At 35.7% G+C, this 22074-nt stretch overlaps 1 protein-coding gene across 8 annotated transcripts in view; it reads left to right on the top strand.

The window, feature by feature from the left end:
- NIPBL (NIPBL cohesin loading factor) overlaps window positions 1–22074 on the top strand; it is a 157010-nt gene that overhangs the window by 89282 nt on the left and 45654 nt on the right. For 5 of the 8 annotated variants that reach the window (XM_054185780.1, XM_054185784.1, XM_054185781.1 and 2 more), the window contains one exon: window positions 7773–9311. The exons of 2 other annotated variants lie outside the window; for them this stretch is intronic. In XM_054185780.1, the coding sequence (XP_054041755.1) occupies window positions 7773–9311 (1539 nt within the window). Of the gene's footprint in view, window positions 1–5150; window positions 5239–7772; window positions 9312–22074 lie in introns of those variants that run through there. One more of the 8 variants, XM_054185785.1, reaches the window with a different exon arrangement.

Here is a 22074-nt window from a genome sequence, read left to right as displayed (position 1 = left end):
TCCCTTTCTCCCCATTACCCATCTCCCCCCAAAAGTTTCCCAAAGAAGAAACTAATAGAACACTATTGAGAATGAATAGCTTGTTTACGTCTAATTTTATGTAGCCAATTAATGAAACAACAGAATGTGTAGTTATAACCAATATATTTGCATTCATTTCCAAAAATATGTTATAGGGGTTTTATTTTCTTAAAAATGGAGCTACAGGTGTAGTCATTTGTATAGTAATCTTGCAGAAGATTACAGTCATTAGTACCAGAAGATGAAATGAGACAGTGTAAAATATAAATGATTGTGTGTCTATGTAGTAGGACAGCGTGAAAATTAGGTATCATGTATTTTGTGTATACAAGCTTTCATTAGGTTTGCATTTCGTAGTGTGACATGATGGATGAAACTGGCACCTTATGTAGTTTTCCCAAGAAAAAGCAGCTTTGCAGCCTCCAGTTCCTATAGATTAGAGATTTTTGTGTGTGTGTGTGTGTGTTCAGATATGTTTTAAGAAAAGGGGAAGAAATTCCTCTTCTATCTAGAGAAATTGCAATGAAGTATTGCAATGTTTCCATCTATCTAGGAAAAAATACTTTCTTTTATATTTTTTATAAAGAATTAAAGAATTAAATACTGAGTGAAAAACTTTTTTTTTTACGTAGAGCGTTTGTTATTTTTTTTTTAAACAGCGTTCACTTTATTTTGGTGCTCATGTGTAACAGGTTGTGCTTTATATAGCTTTGTGCAGAAACCTGATCTTGTAGGCAGGTGTAGAAAATAACTAAAACCTAGCAGTTCCATAAGAAGTTTGTTTTTTTTTTTTAATTTTTAATCTGTAGCGTAAACTAAGAATAGAAAATTAAATATAACTTGCATGTAGCACGTGCCCTTGATTGAAACTATTAGATGGATGGGAGAATTTATAGTATTACTTACCCAGTAATAACTGTATTTTGGTCTGGGTCAGCCACTTCTCCACAATGGATTTAAATCTTGATAAGGAAATGGCATGTATAATTAATAAACCTTATAAGAGGTTAAGCCCAGCATTTCTATAGTTCAGAGTCACAAAGTTCACTCTGACATCAACCTAAGAAGACACAGACTTTTTTTCATTATCATGCAGTATAAATGTTACTGAAAGTATTTTTGAGTCCAAGGTGTGATGTCAGAATAAAGTCAACATCCGGAAGGGAGATTTGAAAGTCATTGCTTATTTCTGAAGTTTGCTGTTTATACAAATGAATTAAAAACTAATTGGATATGTTAATATGTAAGTGATACGTAAAATAAGTAGTTTTTGTTAAGTCTGCTGTTACTGTGTTGCATTTTTCTTACGTGCTGCATTATGTATTTCCAAGTAATTGCACTTCAGGTTTTGCTCAGATACTTTGACAATTGAGTTTACAAAACTATAATTCTTCACAAAGTAATCACATGGATAAACCCCAATATTTGTGTCAGAAAAATCTATCTCATAAATAAAAACTGTATTGTTTGTGAAAGCAACATTAAATTCAGGGAGGTTAAATTATAGTTTCCAATCTCTAAACAAGTGTAGATGCTGGATTATACTTTTCTGTAGTTTAATTCTTATTTTCTAGTGTAATATTTCTTTTGTATTACTATAGTTGACAAGGAATAACGAGTTATCAGATATCCTTAAGTAGAAAAATTCATAAAATCATATTTCATTCTCCAGTTATGCTGATTATGTTATTGTTATGTTTAAGGGAACAAGCAAAACTTTACCAAAATGAAGATTCTGAAGTCTGCTACACCCTAAGGCATGTCAGAGATTCCTGTAGTCTTTTTATGTTTTGTCCTGAATGAGTTTGTACATCCTTCTGAGGGGCTTTCCTTTTTGCACAGTGACCAGAAGTTTGATAAAGTCTTTTAACGGATTGCTAAAAATTAGCAGCTGTTTCTGTTCAGATTCCCAGAAATCCTTCCTCTGAACTGCAGCAGCTGGAAGACCTCTCTTCTCTACTTCAAAGACTTCGGAATTACTTTCTGTTCTAGGAGGCTTCCTATACCAGTTTCTATATTGGTATAGTATATACCAGTGTATATATACACATTATACTTTACTCCTATACTGTACTTTCTTAGTTTCTTCTGTAACGGAGCAAGCAGTGAGAATAAAATTTTTGACCTGTGTTTGATGACTCTCTCCTTCAAGGGGAGGAGCCAGTACTGTGGGAATCTCTTCTAGTGAGGGGAAGAGTTCTCTTTGGTTGCTTAGTTCCTTGTTTATTGGAATATGGCTTTTGCGGGAGATCATGTGAGAGCTAACTCTCATGGTCAGTAATGCTGGCTGTTCATGAAGGAGTAGAAAGATAAGAATGTACCTCGCTCCATTGATAGGTCATCCATCAGTACCATTATAGTAATTTTAAACCTTCCTTGTACCCAGATGAGGTTGATTCATTTAGATTCTTGTGGTCTACAGAACACCGTTGCTTGGGGGGGACAGGGTGCTTGAACAACTTTGAAGAGATCCATGAAAAGTAACTAAGAAAACAGTTGTCAGTAAATGTAGGCTTGTTATTTAGACATACAGTTATGTGTCACCTGTTGAAAATTCCTGATCTCGACTGTTAGCTTAAGTAAGATAAGCTTGTAATTGGCCTCTGTCTGACTTGTCTCTGGTGTTAAAAATTGGAAGGTTTGACAGTAAGTAATAACTGCTTAGGACTGGTATGTTTTGTTTAAATTTATTCATTGGTGATTTAAATAATTCAAATAAGTGGTATTTCAAATGAGTGGAGTCATGTCCCAGTAATCTCTGAAGAATGTTAGAGCTTTAAAATATAAAACTCTCAATTGTTATGCTTTAGAAAAAGAAAGTTTGTACTGGAGTCATCAAAATGGTTCATCCAAAACTCAGCATTAGAGGATCAGTCATCTTTGTGTTTCTGAAGAGAAGTATGTTCACATTTAACCCTCTTGCGTATGAAATCTCCTGTTGAATCCCTCATGAGGTGTAAATGGGGAAGTGATAATTTATCTGTTGTGTCTTCGAGATCATTCAAGATCATTCAGAAATCTCTGGATTTTAGAGTCCACCAAACAGTATTAATAGAGTGTTACCATTCTGCTAAAACAAAGATTAGCATGGTTATTATTTAGACTTGTTACCTTTTCACAGATATTTACAAAAGGCCCATTTCAGTTTGGTAGGACAAGCAGTTCTAGAAGTCTTTAGGCTATCATCCTACTATTTGTTGAAAGAGTTTAATCTGGAATTTAAGGCAATCATCAGGGTTGCAAGAAAGCATAACATCAGAGGCTTCCGTACTAATGGTGTTCTAGCCGCTGCTTTGAAAAGATTTCAGGTTAAATGGAAGAACGGAGATACTCCTTTAATATTTAATACAGCTCCTCCCATCCAGCAACTGCCCCTAACTCTTTCTCAGCTTCCAAGTGTATCCATTTTCAGGATAGATATTCTTCGAATTGACTCGCAAGTTCAGCAGAAATGTATTTGAAGGTATCTGTGGTTATGCCAGTCCAGTGTTTTTTTTTTTAATCAAAGCTTCCACAGGAATTAATTAATTTCTAAATCTGAAAGTACTGGTCGTTTTGACACACAGATATTTCCAAAGCTGAAGGCCACAACCTCCGTCCAGGAATACTGTTCATAAGAGGGGACAGGTGAGAGATAACCACTTGGAAATCCAGCTAATCTTTTTTTCCATGTCAAACTTGTGGTTCCTATAATGTTTTGTTTCTTGCACCACAGTGACCCATTTAATTTGACAGAACATCTCTACCATGTTTTAGAACAAGGTAGCTTACAATCTTGCTTTGAGTGCCAAGGTACTGCCTTTTGGTGAGCATGTTGCAATGTAAAGACAACATCCATGTGGATTTGCCAAGCCAAAAGGATGTATACATAAGAGAATAACTGGGATCAGACTGTGCTCTCAGCTGTCATATATTTGTTCAAGGAACTGAACAAACTGTAGATATATTTTGGATGTATCTACATTCCTGGCAGGGGTGGGGGAGGAGTGAATAATGTTTCTAGAAAGAAAAGAATCTGAAAACAACAAACTTGGATACCTGGTCTCTAATATATTCAGAAAGCTGTTCTGTATCTTACTACGTTTTACTTTTATTATGAAAACTGTAGATCCTGATCACACTTTATTGATCTCAAGAGCTTGTAAGCCTTGAGAGCCTTGTGAGTTCAGAACTCTGGCAAGCTTTTAATCTAGGTCTGCAGGATTTGAAAGACAAACATAAGTCTGATATTTTGGCAAAGTCCTAGATCCTGATAATAAGAAGAAATGCTACAGTCTATGGAAGGAAGTGGATGAAGCTTGGTTCCTGATGCCTTGAAGGATACAAAGTATATTTGAATGGATATTGAAAAGTTCCTAAGTTCATTTGTTTGTCAAAACCCTAAGGGGTCTTGGGACTCATGCCTTAGTGAAGTAGATGTATGCAAGCTTGCATACATTTAATTGTAAAAAAGAAGATAGGAAGACATCTGTTTTCAGAGGGTAATTACTCTCTCCTCACCTCTCTGATTCTCTATTGATTATTCTCATATAGTTCAAAGTGAGTTCAAGATTTTGTAAAGCCCTTGAAGACCAATGGTGTATTTGAACTTACAGATTTCTGCGGCTGTCATGGCAACTTAAAAAGTTTTTGTGCTCATTCAGTGGAGTCTTTCCATTATGTTCGATGAAGATAGTGGTACTATGCACTCATCCTACCTTTTATGCCCTAGTGCAACCTGCTATTTTCATGTACTTGGGCCAGCTTTTGTGTCCTAGATTGAGAAATCTCATAGAGGTAAAACATTAATGATCAAGTCTAGTTCCGAGGATCGCCATCAAGATGCACTGCAAATATGAAGAAATCTGTGAGTAATCTGTAACTCTGTCTGCAATCACCTTGCCATTTAGGAAGAGAAAACGTTGAAGGTGTCCCTTTCTTCTCAGATAAGATGTCAACAGGTTGTGGTTATAATAACTTAGTAAAACATCAATATTGAGTTATCAAGAGAAATGAAGAAGGTGCATCAGAAGAGCTCTGTAATTAGAGGGAATATGTATGCCAAGTTGTGATGTGATCATCTACTTACATGTTCTCAACTTTCAATGTGACGTTTTGGATGAAGAGCAGCAGCATTTTGAGCCCGGTCAGTTACAGAAGTTCAAGCGAGAAAATTGGTCCTACTTGAATTGTTTTGGTTGTTTAATCTTGGAGCCTTCAGCATGAGGGCTCTGAAAGGTGAGTTTTGGTTGATCCAGCTACAGCTGTTTAATGCGTTACAGCTCCTGGCCATCTGCCTTGCTCCTATAGTAGAGATAGCAGAGGGAAACATTTGCTTGGCTCTTAACTGGCTTTTTCAACGTGGTAGGTTAGTTGAAAACATCTTCATTAGTGCCTTAAGGTGATGCATTGGACAATGAAATGCACTTGTGGAAATGTGAATGTGTATTCCCTTCTGCTACAGGTGATAACCTCAGTTAAAGTAATGGAGCAGATAACTGATAACAGTAATGTCTTAAAGGCTACTGTTAGATCCACCATCAGAGCTTTGCAGGACTTTTTTTAGTGTGGCTGACACTTCTGGGTTAAAATGAAAAAGCTGACTGATGTTTTCCTAAGAACACAAGTTTTTCAATTTATGTTTCAAGAATTTTAATTGAGAAATAGGGCAAAGGTGTGCGTGGATGCATGTGTATTAACTTTTTTTTTCCTTGTGTTTTTTTTGTTGTTTGTTTGGTTTTTTAAATCAAATTTGAAACCTGTTAGTCTGGAAGCTTCTGCTTCATGACCATTCCTAAGACCTGCCATGAGGCTCAGTGAGGTCAAAGCTCTCTTAGTCACAGGGAGAAAAAGGGAGTTTTTTGCCACTGCATGAAGGTTTTGAAAGAATATATATTTTTTTTATCAGTAGTATAGGGAAATTAATCTATATAAGTTCTCATAAATCCAACAGTTGCTGTAGTAAAGAAAAAGCAAAAATCTCCATGCTAAAAAGCTGCACCTCTGATTCAGAAAACTTATTTTGTTTCACACACCTATCATAAAGTTGGCAGGCATTCCTACAGGTTTTTCTTGAATTTGAAAGGTTCCTTATTTACAATTGACCAGTTTCTGCATGGAGTTTATTGTGTCTGTCTTTACATCTTCCAGCCATTAAATGTTGTACATACTTTTGGAATTTTAGGAAGATAGAGATGTCTAAGTGTATTTGAGAATGAAAATGATGGGGAAAAAAGCTTCTTGTCATCACTGGAATTGACCATGTTACTGCTTGTTATTGTGTTCTAGTACTAGTTTTGGAGATGATCTGTCACAGTTTTGATTCTTCTAATAAGAATCTTCTACAAATATAGAAGAAATTAGAATTCATATGTTATAATTCTGGTTTACAATTTGAGAGGGTGGTGTTTTTTTTTTTTCCTTGGATTTTATTTCCCTGTTCCTTGATTGCATCCTCCTTAACATTCATTCTCCTGCTCCCAAAGAGAGCTGGCTCATTGCATCTGGTGATAAGGCACCACAAACCTAGGCATGAAATGTTATTTTCATTATATTGCATTTGTGGTCTAGGTGTTTTGACAATAGATCTACAGCAGAATTTCCAACCTATAGTTAGTCATTCCCTAAACTTGAAGTCATATTCCCTGATTACAGAGAAAGTCATTGGTTTTTTTGACAAAATTGCACAATGATAATTGAGAAATGAGAATATAAGATTTAGTACAGGTAGGGCTTTTGGTTGTCATGTCAGAAATTAATTTTATTTTAGAGTACCATGTTGGTAATATAAATAAGTTGTAGTTTAAATGAATAGAACATACTCTTTTGGATACTTCGATGTGCTTCTCATTTCTATGAATTCTACCAAATTGTAGGGTGTGTGGTTGGCTCACTTTATTTTTCTGTATTCTACTCTTAACAATTTTTTAATATAAACTGAAAGGTTTATTGCAGAGTCAAGCTCTTGACACAACATAAAATTATCACTGAACTTTTTATTTCATCCATGAAAAGCATTATGGCTGCAAAGGGAAAATACTCAAGCTTTTAAGTGTGTAGTGCCCCTTCCCCACCTAATATATACGTATTATGGTATAGACTCCAACTCTTGGTATACTGCTTTACTTCAAAGAGAAGCATGGAGTGTTGGAGTTATTTTAATAATTTTTGTTTATTTTTTTGTGTGTTCCCTGACGAAAATATGTGTGAAGTCCAACTGATGCATTGAACCAAGTAGGGAGAACTTCTCTCTTAATCATTGCAGATCCTTGCTTAGTTCATGTATAATGAAGCAGGCTGAATCTGCAGAAGAGAATGTTTTATAGCAGTATTCCTCAAAAAGTAGTTGTGGAGGTGCACCTTAACTTTGTCTTTGCAGATTTTTGCTTCCAGCATAACTGATTAGTTTGAGGTTTTTTTAAATGTTTTGTTTTGGGTTTTGTTTTTTTTTTTTGGTCTTCATGTACTGCAGCTGCTTTATTAAATGGTTCTCTTGGGAATTACACAGGGACTTTGATTTCATATGTTTTGAGGGTGGGGTTTTTTAATGATTGACACATGTGGTAGACCTATGTTGAATGACAGTCTGAATACATTAAAAAGTATTAGCTAGAGAAGTTCCGTTCTTGCTTTTAAATTCAATGGATTTTGTTGTGTGTGCACATATATGCTGAGGAGGACTAATTGGTGGGAGTGGAGGGGAATGGACATTCTTGCTTGGACATTTACCAATCTGTATATATAATGTTTGATTTTTCTCTTTTAACTTGCAGATAAGCCTCTGAAGAAGCGAAAACAAGAAAACAAACCACAGGAGGCTGGAGGTGCTACTGGAGGAAATAGAGCAGCTTCTCAGGAGACAGGTTCTGCAGGAAATGGGGCAAGGCCAGCGTTGATGGTTAGTATTGATCTGCAGCAAGCAGGAAGAGCGGACTCTCAGGCAACAGTAACTCAGGATTTGGACACTATCAAAAAACCTGAAGAAATTAAGCAGTATAACGACGGGTTTGTGTGTGTTCCCCAAGAAGATGCAGTTGGAGTTCTTAAATTTAAACCTGAAAACCATCCTGAGATTTTTAGGAAAAAGTCAGACTTCGAGGGTCAAAAGACGGATAGCCAACAAAATGAAAACAGACAAATGGAATTTCAGCAAAATGAGAGCAGACGGTTGGAAAGTAAACACATCGAGAACAAACAGTTAGAAGCTAAACATGAAAGCAAGCATGAAAGCAGGCAAATGGAAGTGAAACAAAATGAGAACAGACAGACAGAATCAAAACAAAACGAGAGCAGGCAAATGGAGATGAAACAAAATGAGGGGAAACAAAATAATGGCAAACAGGAAATAAGGCAGAGGCCTGAAACACCAAAACAGAAGAGTGAAGGCAGGCCCGAAACACCAAAACAGAAGAGTGAAGGCAGGCCCGAAACACCAAAATATAGACATGATAATAGGAGGGACTCCAGTAAACCGTTGTCAGATAAGAGAATTGAAATATCTAGGCATAAACTAGATGTGAAATCTGATCCTTCAAGGATAAAACCTGAAAGTAGATCTGATCCAACAAAACAAAGGCCTGATGGGCGTTCAGTTTCTGATACACTGAGGCGTGACCATGATAGCCTTAAACAAAGATCTGAGGACAGGGGGGAGCCAGAGAGATACAGAGGAGATCCATCCAAGATTAGAAGGCCTGAATATTTGAGATCCTCAAACAAAAATGAACATGATTCTAAGCATGGTATTAAATCTGAAGGTTCAAAACCTGAGAAATTTGACAGGAAATACAGGCATGAGTCTGGTGAATCAAGGGAAAGGTTTTCTTCCGGGGATCAGAAATCAAGACCTGACAGCCCTCGTATTAAACAGGAAGGTAAAGGAGATTCTAGTAAATCAAGACCTGATAAACCTGCTTTTAAATCACCCAACAGCAAGGATGAACGAAGGACAGATGGTAATAAGAGTAAAGTAGATAGTAATAAAACACATGGTGACAATAAAGCAGAGTTTCCCAGTTATTTGTTGGGGGCAAGATCTGGCGCATTGAAACATTTTGTCATTCCAAAAATCAAGCGTGATAAAGATGGCAGTGTTACTCAGGAGCCAAGGAAAACTGAATTTAGAGGTGAACAGAAGGACAAAGTAGAGAAGATTGGGCTAGTTGAAGATCTAAATAAAGGAGCTAAGCCTGTAGTTGTCCTTCAAAAGCTTTCTTTGGATGATGTGCAGAAATTTATTAAGGATAGAGAAGATAAATCAAGGGGCTCTTGTTTTAAACCTAACAAGAACAAGTCATCCAAATCTAATAAAGGTAAGATTTTTTTTTTTTTAATATTAATTCCATTATATCTTTTACACTCTTGTTCTTTTAGGTTTGCTACTTCTGTGGTTAAAAATTAAATGCAGGCATTTGCTAGTTAGTTTATATGCTTGCTTATATGGTGATTTTGGGGAACAAAATTAAAGTCATCTACAGGCTTGTCATTATGGGAAATCTTGCTACGACGTACTTCAAATGAGTTATTTACTCCAGTGCAAGTACCTGATGTGGGAATACTTAAGAGGTCTTAAACTAATGTAGCTGAAGTACAGCTTAACCTGGAAATTTATCCAGTGAAACATAACTGCTGTATGTGTGATTTAAGCTGGTTTAAGTGTGTCTGTACAAGGGACTGATACTATTGTAATTAAATCAGTGTAGCTGGAGTGGTGGGAAATACTATGTATACAAGCCCTAAGATTCTTTTATATTTTCAATTGGAACTGAAATGTGGTTTTCCAAGGTATGTTTTGACATGATGCAATAAGAACGCAGTTACAAAGTCCCATCTGCCTCTCTTACACTATAAATATAACTGTGGTGGGGAACCTCCACACTTGAGGCTGTGGAGCTTACAAAAAGGTTCTGTCTTTAGGAGATTTCAGACATCATTGTCCTAGGGTCCATTGTATGCAGCAAGGAACTGGTGAACAATCGGCTGGCATTTTTGAATAAGTAATATGGACAGGAAATAATTCAGAATATCATGAATTCGTGATTAAAATGCTTTCTTACATAGTTGATCTGATAAGAAATGACATAGGAATCATCTTTGTGAATGTATAACTGTGTTTAAGTGCACGTGTACAGAGGTGTTCTCTGTATAATAAATTTCTTGTGCTACGTCTGTTCTCTATCTACTAACCTGTTTGTATTAACACTTAAAGACTTAATAATTCAGAATATGTATTACTTATTTGTAAAATATTAGCCTCCATGTTAAATATTTTCTCTTTATTCTGGAAACATGAGCATTTCCCCTTTCCCTTTTTTGAGGTTTAGAACAGGCAAAATTTCCATTTCTAGTAGTAGATATCTAGAGGTAGACATAAAATTATGACATCTTTGTTGTCAGTTTAGTCTAAAGATTTCAGATGAAACCTTTATGTTTGTGATAAAGAATGCTGAAAACTTTCTGATGGAATTCAGCTCTAGTCTCAGAAGGATAGTTTTTGACTTCACACAATTCTATGTGCAGAAAATCAGTAATTTTTAGAGACCTTAGAGCTACGTATAGCGCATGTATGCTTTCTAAACTGTTTCTGAAGTACTTTTTTGTAGTCTGTGTTGTATGTGGTTACTTATATAGAATGTTTTTAGTAATGTGTGAAGGTTTTAATGACTCTTGTCTGATTGGCATGACTCCAGTAGCTGTGTCACATGAGCAATGCATTAATTTTAAGTTCAGGTTTATAACTTTTCTGCAATGTTTTTGTGTACTTTTTGTTTTCTGAAGTCATATATTTTTTTCATACTCTTAAATAACTTGGGACTTATTTTCCAGGGAAAGAAAGTGTTTGAATCTGATATCAGTCTTTTCGCTATTGTATCTAGAATAAGATTCTTACAACAATACTAGAAATATATTTCATGGAAAGAATAATGTTGTAACTATGTTTCTCTTACAAATCAAGTTTTGAGTGTTCATAAAGGCAGTTTTTGGAGAAAGTGTCTTTGAACTTCAGATTTTTCATGCATACTTTTATTTTTACTTTTGGGGTTTTTTTTTCCCCAACTTCCTGGTAACTTCCTATGTTATATTATGCTAAATAACTAGGTGAATTCCAATATTTGAAAAGGTTCATAATTTGTAAAGGTATCTCTTCAAAAGCCAAAGTCTATTTGTCAACAACACACTGAAACAGAAAATATTCATGCCATTGCCACAATGTCCTCGCTTCACTTGAGAGAAATAGTGTTCATTGTTTCACTTTGTGCCATTTTTAGTTATAAACGTTTTAATACACTAGGAAATGTAATTTTCATAAACATTCTTTATTTAGTTCATCCTATATTTCTTAGTAGATTGTAGCAAATCTTTTCTAGTGTTGCCTTTTAGCATCGTTGTTCCACTTCTCACATCCCTCTTATTCCATGTAGCTTAGTGTATTTTGCTTTATCTTTCCTTATTTTACTTCCTTGTAATTCGTGTCCTTTGTTTTTGCTTTCTCATCCATCTCTCCCCCAAGAAAATGTCTTCTCCTGGCTTTGTCACGTACAACATCATTGCTGTGATTTATCTGAAATCCAGTTTAAAATCGGATTAGTTCAGCTAGTTCAAACACCATTTAGATACTCATTCAGCCTTGAGGGACCTAATGCCCACTCATTGTAAAACTCAGTAAAATTGACTTGTTTTAAGCTAAAATCAATGTTTTGCATACTGAAAGTCTATACAACTTTTTACATTGTTTCAGTAAATTTTAGAACCATACCTTTATTGTGCATGTGGATAAGCCTTGCATTGTACTGCAAAAAGACAAAGTAACATCTTAATCAAATTTTATAGACTGGTTTGAAATTTTGTTTTTATGTGAATGGGAGGAATAGCTGTAGTACGTGACTGTTAATATTGAATCATCCCAACAGTCCCTTTTGGCATTTACAAGGAAGAAGCGACTTTTTCTCTCTCTCCTGATATTTGAGCATTTTTCTGAAAGATTCACTCTAGCTCAGAGGAAAGTTGTGGAAATATTTTTCATAATATTTTATTAAGGGAATCTTATGGTAAAAATTTTAGCCTGTTTTGTTAAGGTCAGAATGAATTGTAACACATTTTTCTTCTGGTTTTAACATCTGTGAATGCCTTTTATCCTGGTTTTGATGCAAATGTGTGTTGTTCGGGGATCCGTAAAACTTTTCGAGTTTGTGCCTGCAATGAGGAGGTCATGTTTGCTATCCTTTCTTTTCAGAGCTTCAGCGAATATCTCCTCTGCTGCTTCTTAGAGCTATACTGATCAGCTATGTTGGGATGGGAGTTGTTAACAGCTTCACAGTTACTGCATTCTGAACAAGACAAATTTTCTGTTGTTGAAGTATGAAACAGATATGAGTAATGAGAGAAACTGTAACTGTCTGTGTAAGGAGATGTCTGAGTTGGTTTATAATATGTTTGAAGGATTGCCTTCCCAAAATAATCGCCACATATGTAATGCAAGTTTTAGTTCTAGAACAAATGAGTGTGTGTTTTTTTTAAGATTTGTGCAGAAACACTTTTTAGGTCTTCCAGTATCACCTTGAAAGACTTTTTTTGTTTAAAAAAAATAAAATCTGATCTGAATGCTACTCCTTCATTGTAGAGATTGTTATAGGATTTCATTATCTGTACCATACCTAAGTTTAAACACAGGGTTTTGTTGCTCACTACATCTTTCTAAATATACTTACTGCATTCTGTGCTGCTGTGATCTGAAATCTGAGTGAAGATTTGCCATTTCTTCAAGGGTGCTCTTCATACATATTCTTACAGGATCAACTAAAAAATATACTGCTTAATCATCTTCATGTCATAGAGTTAAAACAATGCTTCTATGTTTTTCTGTATTCTCCTTCTGTGGTTTTGTTTGTGGGTTTCGTGTTTTGGTTTTTTTTAATTACAGGTGACTTTTTCAGAGGCTGTAGTAATTTAATTTGGCATTTGTGTTTCAAGATGGTCCATCTTTGAGTTCTAGCACTGCTGGAAGTAGTTTCTCTTGTGAAGCAGAGTAATCAATTAGGTACCCACCTTCTAGATAGGAGTGACAATAAAGGGAGTATCCCAGGATGAAAAGCTGTGTCCACATTGTGTTGGCTCAGTGAGCCAACTTGCGATGCCTCTCACAGACTTCTAGTTAGCACAGCAGAGGTACTCATGACTACTTTCTGATACAGCTGAAAACTATGGACAAAAAGGGAGTATCAGTTTTAAACATTTGTTTAAATCTTTTGCATATAAGACTTCTATAAGGACAAAATTGGCAAGCCTTTGAGAAAAACAGCTTATTTCCTAAATAACAATCTCTTGAGGATGAAATGGGCACATTGTTGTACTCAGTGAAATCAGTGGTGCAAGCAGCTGTGCTCCAAGGAAATAACTGGAGTAAAACCATATTTCCTTTGGTGTGGAAAAGGCTGCCTTTCAGCTTGCTTACTATAGATTGTACTTTTGTAGAGATAACCATTGTCAAAGTCCATAAGTCCACAGATCTGAAATTTGAAATCACTGTCTTGGACTTCCTGATAGCAACTGCATTTGCATGTGGGAAGGCTTGAGTAATAACCCACTAAGCATCTTGCAAGTGCATGCATTGCCAGCTGGATCAAGCATGTCATAACTTTGTCTGAAGTTCTACAGAAAATTATCTCAGAGAAAAAAAGGATGCATTTCATGGTTTATAGCAAGGAGTTTGTAATGATTCTTCTCTGCTGAAGTCTTTAAAGCTTCTCTTAAACTCTAAATTTAACTGGAATTTTAGAAAAAAAACATCACTTTCATAAGAATTCTCCAGTGTTCCTGGTTTTCCTCTTTTCTGAGATATTAGTGACTACCTCTTTTCAACTGAACTAGTCTAGAAGAGGAGCTGGCTGTCTCTCATGGGATTAGAAGTTAATAAAGATATATTGGGTTTGCAGAGGATCCATTTTTACATATGCTTTGTCCATTTGGCCCTGATTAATTTTTTTTCTCCTTTCTCAATTGATCAGGTTCACAGTTTGAAAATATTCTAGGCATTGTTTAGTCAAAAAACAAAACCAAACTATATATAACCTGTTAAATCTAATAGTCTTGGAAGATTTCATTTCTCTAGCATGCTTTGCACCGGAGTGGATCGTTCCCACTTGCAGGAATTTTTTAGGTATGGTGTGCCTGTCCTATACCATAAAATATGTTGGGATTTGTATGGGCATTGTACATTCTCTCTGGGGCCTTCATTTTTGATGGTAGTTTTTCAGAAGTAGATGTTGGATAAACTGGTATGGGCAGACAGCAGGAATTCAGCCGTTGCACACTTTTCTGTGTTGATCTGTGTCACCCGTACAATAGGAGACATTTTCAGCACAGTGCTTTGCCTGGAGGCTGCTTTAGTTATTTCCTACTTTAGTCTTTGCCACTAAGGTAAATATTCTGATTCTTGCTCCCATAGTTGTTCTTAAGTTTTCTCTGGGTAGTAAGAGTGACCTTTGGGTGTTGCACATGTAGTTCGTCACAACGATAAACTTGACCAAACCCACTAGTTTAATTGTGCTTTGTTTCATCTGCAATATGATGCTTTGTCTGTTTGCAGATTTAGGAGTACGTTGTTTAATTAGTTCCTTTTTGAAAAATTACTTTGGCACATGTAAGTGATAGAAATTTATTACCTAATTTGTAAGAGCAATTCATTGAAAGTCTGAAACTGCCTTTTGTTTGTGGACGTGGATGCTCGATCAGGTTCCTCTTACTTCTGGGTGTAGCGAGGGCTATTTTGCATAAATAATTTTTGCAACAATGCATTGCAATATGTAAAAATGTGGGCCAGCAATTTGTCTGACATCAAGTACAATATGCAGTGCAGACCTGTTCATGTGTCTAAGTATCTAAATATGGATGTTATTTTTTGGCTTATGTGCAAGGATATTTGGTTTGAAATTTTTGGTTTGAATTTTCTTCTAAAGGAAGGGTAACATTGGCAAAATACAAATAGGAGAAAGCTTCACATTTGCTTCTGGTAAATTAACGTTTCTGTTGCTCGACATTTTCAGCTGTTTTAGATGACTGGTTTTGTGTTAGAAAATTTAAACTGAGTACTTGAAATTTTGGAATTTATTTTTGTTCCATGGGAACATTACCAACAAACAGAAAAGAAAGGGATGAGACCCTTTTTTTTTGTTCAAATTACAGAACCATTCTCTGCATCAAATAAAATTTCTTTAAATATACACACTGTTTAATTATCTTCTGAGCAGCTTTCCTGTAGTAGTTTATATTAAAAGCTAAAAAATCAGCAGTCTTTTGCTGTTGTTGCGTTGGTAATTGAGTTACTTTGAAGAAGCAGAACACAAAACAAGAGTATCTTCATGTAATATTTTCAATGATAAAGGCTGAGAATGTTTCCATGATAGTGAGGAAAAAGCAGATCTTCTTGATGTGCCTATAGTCACAGATCAGATGTAAATCATGGCATTTTGTTTTCCTTATTCTCTGCAAAAATATTGTCTGTATTTTATTGCTTATATATGGGTTTTTCTTTTATGAGAAGAAAAATTATGAGGTGCAATTTTATTTTATTTAATTAAGGTGATTTTTTTCCCAGGTGAGGCCCCATGGCTCAGTTTTTAAATAAATCAGAATACATGGCTAGGAAAATGCATCAATCATAAATTTCAGATTCTAAACACTAATAGTGTGGTAAAATTACACGCTGTGTTTTGCAGCTGTACAAAACACCTTAACATTTTAATAAAATACATTGAGTTGTCTTAAGTTTCAATGTATATGTTCAAAAGCAATGACAGCAAAATCTAAAAGCGATCCCCTGACACTGATTCATAAAAGTGAGGGGGTTTGTGCAGCACTGCCTTTATTTCAATTGCCAGTCTTGCTCCATTTTACTCTGAGTACTGCTATATTTTTTGTGAGGTATCTTGCAAGACTAGACTGCTCTAGCCTCCTTTTTTTTTAATAAAGACAAAAAGCCAGTGAATAGCAATAAGGAATAAAAGAACTTATGGCTGTAGTTTCCAAAGCAGTCAGATAGCTTGAAGAAATCCTTGATACTGATGTAAATGTGAGTTCTCTTGGCATCTTCAGAGAGTGCACGTTGGGTATATTCCCTGCTCTCTGCCTGGATCTTTTCAGGGTGCTCTTTGGAAATCTTGTCCCTCCATCAAAAAATGTGTCTTGCTTCTGCAAGTATTTTGTACTATTTATTGTAAACTCCTTTTTGAGTCTGTGCTGCTTAACTGTGGACAATGATGACCTCTGCTGTATCATGGAATTATTCCATTGCCGTGTCCAAATTCTTCTCTGACCCACCAGCCTGGCTGGGTCCCATTTTTCAAGGGTAGAGTTAAGGACTGGAGTATAAACAGGGAGTCTGAACCTCTTATTTTGTTTAGCCCAAGGCTGAGAGCCTTCCCTTTATGCCTGTATTGGGGCAGATGAGGAAAAATCATTTTGAAAGATGTGTTTGAGCAGATTCTATGGAATGATATAGGACGTACTTCTTCCTAACACTAATTCTCTCCCTTCTGCCAAATAAATTGCAGCAGGGAGTCCTCTGGGCGCAGTCCCTTGGGTGGTGGTGAGAGCATCTCAGTCTCCCACCCTCTTTCTTATGTGCATGTGTGAGCTGAGCTCAGGAGTTACCCATCATCCTTCACGGATGTAGTCAAAAGGGGCTTATGGAGGGTTATATCCTGTTTATAGGATGTAGCCGTGTATCCTCTCATAAATTTTAAGGCAGAGAATTGGAGAGGGAAGATTAAAGCTGCAGGAGTAAATGCACTACTTCTCAGATTTTTTTCACCAGTTTTCAATTTGATAGTGTGTTTTTCAGCTGATGATACAGTATAGAGATGAAAGTAGAACTTCTGTCTTATGAGCAGTTGTACCTTTCTCATACCTTTAATTACCCTTTGAGACAAGGGTTGCAATTTCCTTGTGTTTCCCCTTCTGTTCTTGAAAGTCTCTGGGGTACAGAATTATTTGGAGGAGTGTGAATCTGGTGGGCAAGGAACGCTGATCACCAAGGACTCGGTGCGCCATATAAAGAACATACTGGAGCATTTTAAGGGAGATCTTGGTGGAAAGGGTGTCATTAAATTTGCACACTGAGAGAGAGACAGAAATTTTCAGCTTTAAGCAGTGTTCATCAATCACAAGTAGTCATGTGGCCCTTTGCACTCTAGTGCCTGAGTGTTATACTGTAACAGTACTTAACTATTTTCAAAGGGTGTTTATTTTCCAAACATCTTTATAAAGCAGAGAACTAGTTTTATCCCCTCTTTTTTCTTTTAGTTCTTTATCTAAAATAGAACCTTATCTGCATGAGTGGTTTTAGTAGAATTTAGCTGTGAGTTGGTGCTGTTGTAGTTACAATGACACGGCTATCCAACAAGAAGGTGGCATTCTTGTTATGGAGTAAGAGTGTATTTTATTTGATTTAGCACAGAGTTTGAAGGTTGTTAGAGCTAATCCAGAAAAAAACCTGCTTTCCTTCCTGCAGATATGTCTGGCATAGGAGGTTTTATCAGTGTAGTTATAGCAGTGACAGAAAATTACTTGAGAAAGTTAGGCAGCAAACTGGTCGTACACAAGGGAGGAACATCCTCTATCAAATGCTCAGAGAGGACATGTAAGGAGGCTGAGCTTGACCTCGGTGGAATAACAGCAAAATAGGAGTCCAGTAGCAGGTAGTGTCTTCTGTGGCAAAAAAGGACTAAGAGGAAGGCAAAACTGAGCAGCATTTTTATTTTTTAATATAAAAATAAAGATGTGTGGTAATTCATTAGTGTAGAAGTTCAAGAATTTGGAAACTAGTTAAACTTAAATTTCAAAATTCTGAGAAATGAAAAGTTAAGATTCATATCCTCACCCCAAACGAGTGTCACTGTTCCCTCTTAGAGCCTTGTGTGTTCTTTTATATAATGTCTTGATAGTTTGAAAAAGATGCATTTTAAAATACAAGATAGAGAGATTACAAATACGAAATTGCATTAACTGCAGTTTTGCTTATAACTAACTATTAGCACACAGAAATGGAAAAGATAATATTTATGGGAGGGTAATTGTGCAAAAGACTTCATTAACATAAACCTCAGTTTTGAAATGAACTTCAGGGGCAGTTTTTCTTCAAGCACTTGTTCATTTGCCATAATAGATGCATGTGCAAACAGACCATTTTGGTGTTACAAGTATTTTAAAAGTAACCATATAAGCAAACTGGTACGGACTGTTTCCACTCTATTAACTGTATCTTATAGTTATGGAAGTAGTAATTTGGAGTTTAAGTTTCAAAATGTATTCAAATTTTGATGACTTGTTAGTTCATAGGAAATTGCACCAAAATGTAAACTTATACATCTGTTTTCCATAGTTTGGAAAGCAAAGATAAGTTATTACTGAGAAGATAACAGAGTTTTAGTGTTGGTTTTGATTTTATGTCAGGAACAGCCTCGCTGATCCTGGAAAGTGACCTAAGCATCAGCAAGCATCATCCCTTTTTCTATAGCTGCTTGTTTGAAGTTGTTGTATCAGGTGAAGCTAATATGAACACCCTAATAGTTGTGTCAAAAAATAATTGTGCTGTCCATATTGAATGGATCCAGTAAAAGTCTATGATGATGTTACTTTTTTTTAAAACATTCAGCCTCTCTTGAAGGCATTCATCTGCCTGGATCAGGGAGATCTATTTTTCTTGCAAATTCAAGGCAAAGTGATTTTGGATCCTTCTGAAGTTTAAATATGCATAAATATTAGCTAAAGTTAAAGGCTGTTCTACAAACTTGGAACTACCTATCAAGTTATGAACAAAAAGTGATGCTGAATTTTGACTCAGATCTGTGCTTTTCCATTCTTTTTTTAAGCCATACATGAAGAAAGTAAGTACTAGATATTTTTAGAAATCTTCTCTACTGTACATAGCAAAACCCTTTGAAAAGCTTTCCAGATTAAAATAGAATATGGGAGGAGGCTTACAGACTAATTAATTTTTATCTAAGATTCTCTGGCTGATCTTTAACTGTATTATGTTTTGTCAAGAATTGCTTGGTGAGAAAACAAGTATCTTGATGGTCAGTGGATATTCAGTAACAGCTGAAGGTTCTTGATGAATACCTTCTCTAAGAAAACTTTGATAATAGCAATCAAACAAAACCAAGACTTGTTCTTCCTCCAGCAAGCAACTAGTATGTAAGTCATGGACAGCATTGCATATGTTTGGAGAAGCACTGAAGAATTGGCTGTTTATGTATGCAGTTCTTTGAGATTAATTGTTCTTAAAGCTATTCTGTGACTTGCCCTTCAGTTTCATTAATATGGCATTTGTTAATATGCTGCTCTTTACAGTGAGACAAAGATTTTGTTATGATGGTACGTTTTTGGTTGTTTCGTTTCCTTTAATAGCTGCAGCAGCTTTAAGAATATGTGTAAGTGATGTCTGAAGAACACTGTTGCCTGTAGCCCATTTCAGGCATATTGTGTACTCTGATCACAGACGTTGCAAAAATTGAGTTATTCCGTTGATAAGGACAGTTCTTCAGAAAGCTAATTTAATGTGGCATTGTTATTAAATTGTGGAGTATTTTTTAGTAAAGTTACTTTCTCCTTTGCTATTTAAAAAGCCATGCAAATTACAGGCAAATGTAAATGATTAAAGTGGAAACACCAAAGTAGGTACCAGTCTTAGCAAACTTATAAGAGAAATTGAAAAACTCAAGGTAATCATATATGGTTTTGTAGATACTTTCAAAGGTGTTTGTGTTGTATATTCTTTTAATTGTTTTTGAAAAGTATCCCATAAACTGAAAAGGCATTAGCATGGGTTTTATAGCCTAATGTTTGTTGCCATGTGACTGGATTCTTATGATAAACCGGATTCTCTTAAGTATTTCTTTACTACCCTGAACAAATAAACAGTAGCTTCATTACAAAACACAGAGGTATAAAAGAAGAAACTTAGTAAGATGTTTCTAGTGAAGATTGGGTTGCCCTGACTCAACGTAAGTAATACAGTAAAATAAATACTAACAAGCTCTTGACTGGAGTCCCACAGGGTATAATAACCCTGGCTTTCTTCAGAAAGGATGGGGAGTCCTTTTCCATGTCAGAATTCTTCATACATGTGCAGTCATGCTTAACTCCTTTGTACTGCATGAGTAAAACTTTTTAGATTTGGTCATTTACAATCCTCAGCAGCTAAGGAAACTGTGTGTGTGGCAGACTTGCTCCAGGGAATGTTGTGATAGAAACAAAAACTTTAAAGCAAGCTTACAGAGAACTTTACAATAATTTTATTTGTTCTCTTTTCTGCTCTTCCCTACTTGACTAAAGAAAGCTTTGCATATTCCCTAATAAAAGAAAAAAGTGTAAACTTACACTGTCATCTGAAATATCTGTAATGGGAGAGAGTGCAACTCAAGCATTGGTTGAATTTAGCGCTGGAGAACATATTAAACTAGGAACTTTTTAGAAGGGAATAAGGTTATTTTTCCAAATATTTAAAAGTAGTTGCATTTTTATTTTTTATTGATGTCCAATTAATACTGTGGTAATTGATTTATTTTTAAAGATTGAATAGTGTTCTACCCAAGGAACAAAATTAAGGATAGATATTCCTTGGTTTTGTTCCTTGATAGATATATAGAAAGCAAGAATAGATATTCCAGGGAGGTAGGGGAGTAGTAGCCGGTGATTTTTGTTTGTTGTCTGGGGATTTAATCCAACATTTGTTCCTTTACCTGTAGCTGATTTTCGCAATGTCTTTGTTTGGCTAGATTTACTGTAGGCTTTAAGTTATGTGTGTAGTCCTGCTGATTTTAATGAAATTATCAACAGTGCATAAAATCGAGAATATGTGTTAGAAAACCAGGATCTGAGGCCCTCTAGCGATGTCACCAGTGGAAATTGTCTTAAAACTTCTGTGTATCAGTTTTCCTGTAGTCTGGGGCTGGATGTAAGCTAAGTCTCTTCAGGCACTGGATAGGCATACAAGAAGAAATGAAGTATTATTGTGGGGATGCTAATGCTCAGGTGCATGTACAGGCAGCATCCAGATTAGACCTGGCTGTGATCCAGTCAGCAGTTGGTACACACAGAAGAACTGATCTGTCTGTGCTGGCACAATTCTGCCTGTCTTCAATCAAGTGTCCAGCCTGCAAAGAATAATCATGTCACAGCAACACAGTCAGACACACTGTAAAATGTTTTCTGGCGTTTCTGAAAGCAGTATTGAGAATTCAGGTAAACTTGGCAGGTGGAGATTATCTAAGGATGGCAACTTAACACAAATAAAGAAGAGTGACCACAGCATGAGGGAGGCACAGACAACTTTTGCTGTCTGTTTTACTTTAAAGATATTTCCCTACCCTGATTTGAACCCGCTAATATTTTAAATTAAATCTTTTTTAAAAATGCACTTAAATGAAATGACATGCTGAACATACTTGAGAATTATAGAAAAATAATTTTCTAATCATTAGTTTCATTACTTGTAAGCAATTCTTATGGATGTAGATATATGTGAAACCAGTAATATATGAGACTTTTTAAAAATTTTGTTGTTGGAAACTATTTTCTCATAGTAAGGGTCTTCTAATTTCAGTTAAAGATGTTTAAAGAGGGAAAGAAAAAAAAAAAGGACTTGGATTAGAAAATATGATATTAGTGTAAAAAATGGACATAAATTTTAGAAAGTTATGTTAGTGATATAGTGAATGCAGATAAAAAGTGAATTTTCATCCAGACGATGATTTTTTGGAGGAGAAAGAGAGAGAGTGAGAGAGAGAGAGAGTGTGTGTATGTGTGTGTGTTTAGCAGATGGTTTCTTCTCTAAATAATATAGTATGCTTTGGGAAGGGAAGACAGGTGCTTGTGACAAAGCTATTTGTTCTGTTGTTGGAAAAAGGTTAACAGTTTAGTTCGATAATCTTCAAATCCATGCAATAGGTTCTTTGATAAGTAAAGGTAAGACATCAAATAAACAAAACCCCATTAAATACATTTGAATTAATTTGGTTTCCTTGTGCCAGTTGTAATAATTTTGACTGGAAGTCTCCTTCATATGGATCTAATCAT

Source organism: Rissa tridactyla, chromosome Z (genome assembly GCF_028500815.1).
Source record: "Rissa tridactyla isolate bRisTri1 chromosome Z, bRisTri1.patW.cur.20221130, whole genome shotgun sequence".
Taxonomy (NCBI): Eukaryota; Metazoa; Chordata; class Aves; order Charadriiformes; family Laridae; genus Rissa; species Rissa tridactyla.
The sequence above is the reverse complement of the archived record's forward strand: the minus strand, read 5'-3'. Positions and strand labels throughout refer to the sequence as shown.